General features: G+C 35.9%; 1 protein-coding gene across 1 annotated transcript; it reads left to right on the top strand.

Annotated features, from left to right (window-relative positions):
* Positions 1-10,291: 10,291 nt before the first annotated feature.
* Positions 10,292-11,177, top strand: LOC142614035 (uncharacterized). The gene is made up of 2 exons (XM_075786598.1): positions 10,292-10,382; positions 10,474-11,177. Exons 1-2 carry the CDS (start codon positions 10,292-10,294, stop codon positions 11,175-11,177), a joined length of 795 nt encoding a protein of 264 aa, XP_075642713.1.
* The last annotated feature ends 350 nt before the right edge of the window (positions 11,178-11,527 follow it).

The raw sequence follows: 11,527 nt of genomic DNA, 5'->3' as shown, positions 1-11,527 counted from the left end.
TAAAGTAGAGATTGTCGATAATTTTGGATACTCCTATTCTCGACAGGTTTCTCTTTGTTTTTACTAATTTTTTTTTTTATGGTAGACTCACATTTAGCAATCTTTATAAGGCTATTATCCGCGTAGTTGACCTTTTTCATAAGATTACTATTAAACTTGGTAGTCCACCGATGTTTCGGGTAATTCAACCAATTGGTTGAACCCCTCGTGCACGTTATGTTTGAATCTATATATATATATATATATATATATATATACTCATTTTTAACCTTGCTCAATGGGTAGTTAGCTTTTCAAAATAACACAGCATTGCAAATATTAAAAGGTAAAAAGAGATGAATTATTAAATAACGCAATCCATCACTTTCCGCTTTTTGAGCACAACCAATAGTCATCTTAGGATTTGGCTTCTCTTTCTTAACATCCATATATTGTTATGGTATTTAAAGTGATGATGCCAAAGATTACTTTTGTATTTGATTGGTAATTTATGCAATGCCTTAAATGAAAACTATATACATTACACTTGACAATTAAGTTTTAGAAAGTTAATAGGAGAAAGAGTAAGGTTTTATTTACCTGTCGGCCTTGGAGACTTTTTTAGAAATTGATATCCAAGCCCACCTTTGCAAGGATGTTAGAACACTCATGCTTGGCTTGGAACCACTTTGCTCACATGGCGAGTGATTTAGATATGTGCATGATACTTTTAGTGCCCTTCTAAGCTGGTTTCTTTTCAACAAGCTCTTCTGTGTTGGCTTCAAAGCTACTGGGGCTTGACTCGCCATTTGTGATGTCAAAGGAATTTTAACAATCTTTAGTTGTATTCTCCTTTTCCCCTTAAGACTTTTTGATCTCTTTCTTGGCTGTTTCTTTCTGACAAGTTTTCATTCCAAAGCTTATAAACTTAAGAATATAGGTCCAGTAAATAGCCTAGTACTTTTACTATGCAAATTTTTAGACTTGGAGTAGCATTGTCAAGTATAAAATTCACAAATGTTATTAACCACAAATATAAAATAAAATTTGTGGCTTATGGGTGGTTGATGTGTCCATAACATAGTCCATAACACAAATATGTATGTGCATAACATAAAGAAAATGTAATTTAATTCATACTGAGCACTAAAATAATGGCTCAATTTGTGAAAGTATAATGCTCAAACAAATAGAGACCACTAAAATTTTCATGAAACCATGTGGTGGATTTGTGTATAAATGGAACAATTTTTGTGCTCTATTTTAAAAGTCAAAGCAACATGTATTTATACATGGGAAATTTTAAACAGTAGATTTTTTGTCCTCTATGATGGAACATTTCAAGTTATAAAATCTTATAACTTTTTTAAATGAATTTTGCTTTAGCAATTGTCATGTTTATGTAATGACTGAATTTTATAATTCTTTGGGTCTTTCAACCTTAGACCCACCTTGCATTCACTTTGAAAATTATTATTTGTGCAAAGCCGAATAGGCCATTCTTGCATTTTATTTCTAAAGCTTTCTTTATTTTGGATTTTTTTTTTTTGGCTTAACATGATAGTTTTCACAAAAAACATGTGCAGCAAAAAATCATAATTTTCATTATTCTCAGCTTCCAGCAATACCTAATTCTGATTAGGCTTGACCGGGCTTATTGGGCTTTCTCCTATATCCAAATTTAGTGTTTCTAAATTTGGTAAGACAGTAAAATTTGACTTTAGCCTCTTTAATGTCTAAAATGATGATATAACTTTGGTAAGATAACAAAAAGTTTCGGCTCCCTTTTTCTTCGATGTCGAAAGTTATGATATACCATCTTGCACAATAATTTGCCAGTGACTAATCAATTTAATTTTTGAACGTGTGTTGACTGTAACTATAAAACCTAACAGTTGTACAACTATTCAAACCTAAAATTGTAATCTTAAATTTTGGCTTGACAACAATCAAGGCTATTCCAAAGCTGGTATGAAATTTGATATCTTTCTTGAAATATGTCGCAAGACCGTATGTATTTATCACCATGAATTCAATCTCTTCTAACTATATTATGGCATTTTCCATCAATGCTTAGCATAGAATTTGGGAATTATAATATTGTCTAACGTTTTGCATTCAAGAATGGAAAAGTATTATAGTTATTAGTTCCTTCGCCCACATATGTCTTTTGAGAATAGTGTAGCATGAAATAAGATTAAATATTATTTGCAAATTCTTGAGAGTAGAAAAGGGGAAAATGCGTAAATATGACCTTTAGATTTTAGACCATAGTGTTTTCTTTGAACTGGGCCATATCCTTAAGGTCTGTCAAGGTCGCTTGAGTTTTGTGGTCATCCAGCGTTTAGTCCATGCCTTATAATGAACAAACCATCCATTTGATCTCCTCTACACCATAAGACCCAAATGTGTGCTTTTTTTCTCTGCTTCAGTGGTGTGGACCCTCAAGGAGCCAAGTTAGAGGTCGTAGGGTTTGAGACCTTGGATGGTGTGTCAGTGACGAAGTCATGCTTTGACGAAGTCATACTTAATTGGATGACAAAGTCATGCTTTGATGAAGATGCTTTGACGAAGTCATACTTAATTGGATGACAAAGTTATGCTTTGACGAAGATGGTGTGTCAATGATACCTCTTTGTCTCCTTCATCTCAACCCAATCTTATGGCCTGTTTAGATGTTTAAAAAAGGAGGGGGAGTAGAGTAGAGGGAAGGAGAGTAATTCAATTACCTTGTTTGGGAGTTTTTTAAGGAAGGAGGGGGAGGGGTTTGGAGGAGTTTGAAAGGGTTTCAACTACCTCCAACCCCCTCATTTTTAATTCCCCCAAATTGGAGAGATTTGGAGGGAGAGTAGAGCACATAAAATTATTGATAAAGTAAATTACCTAATTTACCCTTATTATATTTATAAAATTACAATGCTAAAAACAAGGGGAATGGCTAATTACTCCCTTCCCCCTTACTAATTATAAAAACATCCAAACAAGGTGGAGGGTAATCATTCTCCTCTACTCTCCTCCCCACTACTTCCCTCCCCTCTACTCCCCTCTACTCTCCTCCCTCTCTAAACTCCCAAACATGCCATTAGATTGCAAAAGTGGTCGAAGAAATGAGAACGTGCAAATTGAAGAGATGATCAAAGGGTATCGTCCTATGAGATACTCTTGATCCGGTATCTTCTAGTTCATAACCTTTGATTGTGTTAAGTGACCCTTTGTTGTAGGAAGAGATTAGTGGCTGATCTCGTTCCCACAGACGGTGCCAAACTGATGATGTCAAAATCGTCAGTTGGGTCACTCGTCCAATCCGGAGCTTTTGACGATCTTGTAGGACTTGCGAGATAAAGAGAGTTCATCGAAAAGACCACCGAGTTGTGCCCGGTGGGAGAGCCTCTGATGCTTAAGTTAGTATCAACCATATCTTTCGTATATAGATGGTATTTTGTAATAGTTTCTGACATACCTTAGCAAATGGACAAATTGTCCCTTTTATAGGTGACTTAGGTAGCTGTTGGACATATATGAGGGTGATTATTACCCTAATTGTAACGTTCTTTGAATCGATGAGAGGGTTTAAGGCCTTTGATGATCATTATTGAATGTGTTGGGTGGTTACTCGTCTATCTTTAATGGCCCACTAATGACGCAATGGTCATCCATTAAGATGGACGACCTTAATAATCTTTATGGACTCATCAGTTATGATTTCAAAAAATGCCAAAAATACCCCTAATCTAATAAAATAATCCTTATTCTTAAAAAATAAAAAATAGGGTTAAAATTTTAATTTAACAGAATATAATAAAAAAATTGTAATTTAACAGAATATAATAAAAAAACTATCAGAGAACTTTTTTTCTAAAAATTAGCACACATTCTCTATTTAAATATATCCCACACACATTTCATACTTTTTTTTTTTCATTTCCTAAAAACCAATACACACTAAACACAGTAGTTTACTGCTTTTCAAAATCGTAAATTTTAACTCCTTAAAAATCCGTTTATGTGTAACCTCGCTAACAATAGACAAATTCAAATTAAAAAATTGCATTAAACTTAAAATAAATAAATAAAAGAGTTTCATCGCACGTGCGAAGGGCATACAATGAGGCCAGTGTTGAATAACGGTTTTTTAGAATTATGTACTTATCAATAAAGTTTTGTTTCACTATATTTCGTTCCTTGTATCAATACGTCTATACTAATGAAAGTGATATAATTTATTTTTTTGCTTTCAAAGATTCCCATAAAAAAGAAAAAGAAAAGAAAAGACATGTAGGTAAATGCAATTATTAAGTGTATGTAAGATATATTGTACTTTCCAAGAGATTATGTAAGTTCACCGAGAGCATTATCTTTTTTTTATATATACAAAATAGAAATTCTACTCTAGCATAATCTAAGTGTATATGTGTGTGAAACTCCCTCATGAAGACTTAAATCCCGTCTCTTGGCCCCCCACACCCCACACACACTTATACTTGTAGAGAGACCATTGCGCCAAGAGTGTGTAATGGTCACTCTACGAGTATAAATGCAAGATATACTCTACTTTCCCAAAAATTATTAGGTCCACCGAGAGCATTGTTGAAGTCATCCTCCTGACCAATAAAACATTGTCACCTATGAAAATGAGGTTAGTAACCTTCCCAATCAGTAAAGAAGAAAAAAAAAAAGAAAAAAAAAAAAAAAGACCACAAGCGATGTCACACTTGCATAGGTGGTAGTGTTTTATCGGTTGAAAGCACTAAGGAGGACCACTTCAACAGTTTTTTGATGGACCTAATAAACTCTCATATTTTCCCATCACTACATTGGTAATTCCCTTATTGGTATATCTTGATATTAAAATAAAAGATGCTTTTAATAAGAGTCCGAATTTGATGAGGACCTAGTGTAAAAACCTAGTTTTACACCCTCCAATAAAACAATGACACATAAGCTTTTTTCAAATAATTTCAAATAAAAGAGTAGCCCTTGATACACCCAATCATAATCCCATTAAAAACTCACTCACCCAAATATTTAATTAAAAAAAATGAAATCTGCAATTGTCAAGCTGCCGAAGTTGCTGCCTTCATCTGGGACAAGCCAAAAAATACATTTCTATACAATTCACATAACAATATCTACAGCTAATGTAGATGACAAGCAATATTATAGTTAAATTATTATTATTATTCACCCCAACACAATGAACAAGAAAACACAATATCCCAAACAAATTTGAATGAAGCAAGTGGGGTCCCTACCGAAACCCACCAAGCTCTACAAATGGGTGAAGCAGCAACATTTGGCAAATCTTGGTCTTTGCTAGATTTTATGAGTCCTTTCCAAAGTCCTTCGACGGAGGAAGGAGATCTGGCAAGGTAATGCAGCAGAGGATGGAGGCCTAGCGAGGTAATGGGGCTGTAAACGGAGGTCCGACGAGGTTTGTGGCAGGTGGCAGAGGAGTTGAGGAGAGATGATGTTTTAGGGACTCTTTTTCACATATAGTTTTTAAAACGTGAAATAGGGGTTTTAATTTTAATTTTTTTGAGACGTTATTAAGTGTATTAGGATGTATTGATTTTACAATAAATTTTAAGTAAAAAACTGATGTGGCATATCCTTATTTCCCTTTCTTTGCCTCTAATTGTTTATTCTCTTTTTTTTTGTGAATTTTGGCAGCATCCCACCTGTGGGATGGGCTACTCTTTTTTTTTCAAGTTTATATTTCACTATTTTTTATATGAAGGTTGGAAGCGAGAACCTCTTCCAACTAAACTATCTGTGTTTAGGTGATGGAAGAGGATTTGCTGTAACATTGTATGCAACAATTGCTGCATATATGGTAAGGTGGTGTTGAGGGGAAAATTTTGATGTTCTAAAATAGAATATAGGGTAGCCAAGCCGAAACTCGACGATGGCCCTTGAAATAAAGCCCAAAGGCTTTCGGTGTTGTGTAAGTCCGTCCAAGCAAGAGATAGAGGTTGCACCCTAACAAGAAGACAACAATAAAGCACAATAAACATGTTATTGTTGTTAGTTTGTTATATTATTAGTCCTTTTACAGCATCATAGTTCAAATCAGTCCTCCAGCGATACGGTATTATCTCCAGCGGTAGGGTAATTGCAGGTTAATAAGTGTGTTTACATGGTAAAAATCATATGTTTTCCTTATTATTATTAAGTCAACATAAGGGAAAACTTCCATAGTATCTAAAACATTATGGCTTTCATCATATCAATAATAAACAAGGGTTAAAGGCTTCATAATTACAAATAAAAGAGGAAAAATAGAATGGAATGAAGGGAGGGAGAGATCCCAGCTCAGTGCAACAAGTATTAAACTAAGATTTTGGTGAGTGTGTGTTTATAAGGCATGAACGAGGTGAATGTGGGCTATTTTGAGTGAGTGGAGTAAGATTAATACTGAGATTGAAGCTTTTGGTGAGTAATGGGCTGTTTGTGACTAGTTCGAAGACATTTATGAGCTGTGATTGTGTAGGGGTGGAGAAGAATGTCTAAGATTAGATGAGTGTATGCTAAAGATGATGAGCGGTGAGCTTAAGGAGAGCTAAACCAACAGCAAAAATGGCAAACGAATCCAAAGCCTCAGAAGGGGTAGCTGTGTGTGTTTTGGGCTGAGGTGCTTGTGTTTTTATAATGGAGCTTTAGAGAAGCATTAATTAACAAAAATCCAAGAACGTGGGACTGATTCAGGGGAGCCTCGATAGCTGAATTAATAGCCTGGATTTGGCCTAAAAATGGGAGATTTCTTTTGGGGTTGTTTTACTTCTTTGAGCAATGTCACACATGGGTAGTATTTGGGGTAATCTTGCATTAAATGCTAAGATTGCTGAGATTGTGTTTAGCCAATGGGATTAAGACAAGTATTAAGGGAGAATCCCAGTGATGCAACTGAGATTTGGTCCCTAGGAAGTAGGATTTAACACCCCAAGCTAGGTGTCAAAGTTTAAGTCCACTTTAGAGGGTTCCGCTGGAGATCCATTTATGCCCTCCAAACCACATGTTCCCAATTTTTCCCCTTTAGGATTCATGGGCTTGGCACATGAATCACGTCTTGAACATTTTTAACACTTGTAGCTTCAATTTGTTGAAGTTTGGATAATTTGGTTTCAGCTCCCCTTCCGTTGGAGGTGCAGTCTTGAGGAAGATGATGGAGTCCCATCATCCTTTAGACTTCAGCTGATATGATAGCCCTTAGACACTGTTCACGTCAGGTAGAGGGTGGCAGAAAATTGATGGGACATCCCATAGTTCATCCTTAAAGGCTTGGTTCTCTTGTGGGGGCCTCTAGTTGTTTCTTTGGTTAGGGATGAACAAGAGCTGGTTGCCCACTTTCAAACCTCTTGCTGGGACCTTTTTAGGCTAGAACTTTGCTCCATTTTAACACTTTTAGTTGGGCCACATGGCCCTTTCTTTGCTTGGGCTTGTTCCCTACTCCATGAGATTCTTGGTCCTACAAAATGGGCATTAAAGACATGCTTTGCCATGGGTTTTTTACTTCTCATGGGCTTTAGTTGTTAGTAGAAATAAAATGAATCCATGAGCTTTAATAAATATTTGTGATAGATTTTGGGTATTAATTCCCACGAGCTTTAAATAACAACTTTTTTAGTTTCTCATAATTTTTACTATGAATTACTTTGTAAATGATATTTTCTTTGGGGTTTTTTTAAATAATGACCTCCAATATTTTTCTTGAGAATAATATTTACCATGGGTTTTAAATAAATATGGTAACAACCACTATAATGGAATAATGTGACGTTCTCATGAGTTTCTCTATAGATAATCATAATGGACATGTAGGATGAATAATTACCATGAGTTTTGGTAATAAATATTATGAATGGTGTGATGTAAGATAGATCATGAGTTTATAATATCAAATAAATAAATGTCATGGGTCTAATAATCATAACTTTCCATGGGTTTTTATAAGATGATTGCCATGGGTTTTGAGAATAGATAATTCATAAATTCCATGAGCTTGTAATATTATAGTAATAGGTTTAAGAATCTAAAGTATTTTTAAGTAAAATAATTATGATATAGTATTTTGCCAAGTATTGATAACTTTGGGCTTTCGATAAAATAGTGTCAAGTAGTTAGCTTGGGCTTTTAATAGTGCCAACGTAAGTTGGGCTTTTGATTTCGCCAATGAGAATTGGACTTTGATGTTGCCAATAAGAATTGGGTTTTGATGTTACCAATGAGAATTGGGCTTTGATATTGCCAGCGAGAACTGGACTTTGATATTGCCAATGAGAATTGGGCTTTGATGTTGCCAATGAAAATTGGGTTTTAAATATTGCCAGCGAGAACTGGGCTTTGATATTGCCAATGAGGATTGGGCTTTGATATTGTTAATGTAAATTGGGTTTTGGATAAATGAATTGCCATGGGTTTAAACCATAGGTTTTGATTATGGATTTGAATTCCATTGATAAAATTGTTTTGCCATGAATTTGAATATGGGCTTTTCAAATATTGTCAAGCATAAGTATTCTTGGGCTTTAAATAGAATAGGATGTGTGTATTGGGTTCATAGGTCCGGTTTTGGGCTTAGCCAAATAATGATAATAATATTGGATAAAATAGGAGTTTTGGGTTTTTTATATCATGACCCAATTTAGATAATGAGATATGAAATATTTGTGATTAACATAATAATAATAGAGCCAAAAAAAATGTTTGGGAAAAGCCAATAACTTATTAGTTGTATAAACAGGCGGTACTCAAATAAAATTAGGTGTAAAAAAAAAGTACCCTAACAGGTGGCTGTCAAAGAGAAATGATAGTTAAATCATGAGTTAAGCTGGTCATGTGCATTGCCCATGATTTGGCTATCACTTCTCTTTGGTTGCCACTTTATCCTATATGCAACAATTGCTGCATACAAAGGTTATAGTAAATCTTCTCCCTTAAGTGATAGACCACTAATTTCCCTTTAACCTAGGAATTGGTGGCGTAAAACTTAGGTTTTAGTAAAATCATTGTTCCTCCCTCATGGGTAGGAGTTTGTTTGTCTTTGTGTAGCATCATAGGAAGAAGAAGCCGAGAAGGTTGTGTTTTATTTATCTTGGTACAGTCAAAGAGGACAGGGCGTGTTATCATGGAGTCGTTTACTAAAAAGAAGAACCTTCCTTCTCTAAGAGCAACCACATCAGTTCTTTTATTTTGCACATCCATTTTTACACTAAAAACCTACTTTTTCTATTTTACACATCCATTTTTACAAAACACCCACATCAGTTCATTTATTCTATCACCTCTTTTAATTAAATAATTAATTTTCTCAAAATTTTTATTATTTCTCTCAACTACCCCTTTATATACGCACGCTTCCTCTCTCTCTGCCCATTTTTTCTAATTTTTTGCTCTCTCTATACCCATCTCTCTACCCATCTCTACCCATTTTTCAGATCAACTCTCCCTCTCGGTCTAATCCACATCATCTCGGTCACAAACACCGATCCACAACTCCGATCAGGCAAGACCTAACAAGCACCAATCAGATCCAAGATCTCCCTAGCTCCGATCAAGCAAAACCCACGAGCTCCGATCCAGTCAAGCACCGATCGTTCCACAAGCACCAATCAAGCACTGATCTGTGTTTGTGTATCTCTATGTTTTTTTTTTTTTTTTGAGCAAGTGTATCTCTGTGTTGATTTGTCTGTGTGGATGTGTTTGTGTGTGGGTGCGTTTGTGTGCATCTGAGGAAAAAGAAGAAGATGAGGAGAGAAGTTACTGAGTTTGTTGAGCACGGAGAAGAGAGAGAAAAAAAAGGAGCAAACGAGAAATTAATAAAATAATAAATGGACGAGCTATAGTAGCCGTGTATATTTACACGATTACTATAACTCGTGGATGAATTTGCACAATTTTACACAGCTTTACACCCACTGATGCAAGTGTTTTTTTGACCAAAATGTGTAAAATGAATGAGTTTTTGTATTATAGAAGAGTATCTACCAACTGATGTGGATGCTCTAAAAAGGAAGGGTGCAAGGTCTAATTGGCCATGAAAGCGCAAGTTCCACATAGTTGCCCCAAGTTCATGATTAGAAGGACACTAAATATAAAAGCAATGGTGAGGACATTGCAATAAATATACATGAAATTCTATATGTAAGATGAAATAATGGAGAAAATATGCATCAAATAAAACATCACACAAGACAATATTTACGTGGTTTAAAAATTTATCTACATTCACATAGGTGTAATAATTTAACCCAAGTGAAGTGAATAAGAACAAGTGAAACATTGTGAGTGAGAGGTTGCATTTAACCACAGATCAATGAAACCTCGAATGCTCTCTAGAGAGGAGGAAGCAGAGCTAGCTCAAAGCAACAAGAAGGTAAAGGATATACACCATGCTGAGTTCAACGGTGCAGGCAGGGAGGACGATCCCCCCATAGACAAACTCTGCCCTGAACCTCAAAGCTTCATTCAAAGACAAACTTATAGGGGAAATACCAGGTGCCTATGCTACAGCTTTCGACCTGACTGACCAGATGGAAGAGGATATGGAGGCAGAGGAAGAGAATGAGGATAACAGAGATTTTGTAGGTCCAGGTAGGGTGGCGGTCAAGCTATCCAGAGAGACCAAGAAGCGCATCAGGGGGGCTTGGTCCAATGCCATTATCATTAAGTTGGTTGGTAGAACTGTAGGCTTTAACTATTTACAAAGCAAGTTGCTTCAGCTGTGGAGACCGACAAGCAAAATGGATTGTGTAGACCTCACCTGTGGTTTCTTCCTCGTAAGATTCTACTCCAATGAGGACCTTGACAATGTGATTCAGAAGGGTCCCTGGTTCATCGGAGACCACTTCCTCTCCTTGAGACCATGGGAACCGTTTTTCAAGCCATCTATGGCCAACATTTCCCTGGTTGTGGTGTGGGTTCGGCTTAATGAGCTACCCATCAAACTCTATGAAACTGAGGTGCTTAAACAAATTGGAAATTCCATTGGGAGGGTTTTAAGAATTTATTCTCAGACGGCTATGAAGGCCAGAGGTAAGTATGCTAGATTGTGTATTCAGATCCACCTTAACAAAACTCTAATCAATTCCATCCTCATAGACCGATTTGAGCAAGGGGTGACTTATGAAGGCATTCAAAGGTTATGCTTCTCCTGTGGTAGAGTCAGACATATAGCTGGTAATAGGCCAAAAACGTATTGACCCCTTGTGATAGATTAATTAATTAATTAATTAGCCAAGTTTTTTTATTAATCAAATTAACATGCAAACGCATGGTAGCACAAATAAATCACCAATAAACTAAAGTATGCAAAGTAAATGACACGGTGATTTGTTTATGAATGGGGAAAACTTACACGGCAAAAATCCCACCGGATGATTTTAAGGTCACCACTCCCGAAACTCCACTATTATCACAACAAGCGGTTACAAGTAAAGGAATCCCAAGTACCTTACCAACCTACAGTTGAACCCTTACCCCAATACCCAATGGACTTGTTCAGTAGTGACAGTTTCTCCTTTCAATGCACGGCTCCCAAGTACGTGACTAA

This window comes from Castanea sativa, chromosome 1, assembly GCF_040712315.1.
Source record: "Castanea sativa cultivar Marrone di Chiusa Pesio chromosome 1, ASM4071231v1".
In the NCBI taxonomy this organism is placed as follows: domain Eukaryota; kingdom Viridiplantae; phylum Streptophyta; class Magnoliopsida; order Fagales; family Fagaceae; genus Castanea; species Castanea sativa.
Note: the sequence above shows the minus strand (reverse complement) of the source record. Positions and strands in the feature narration are given on the sequence as shown.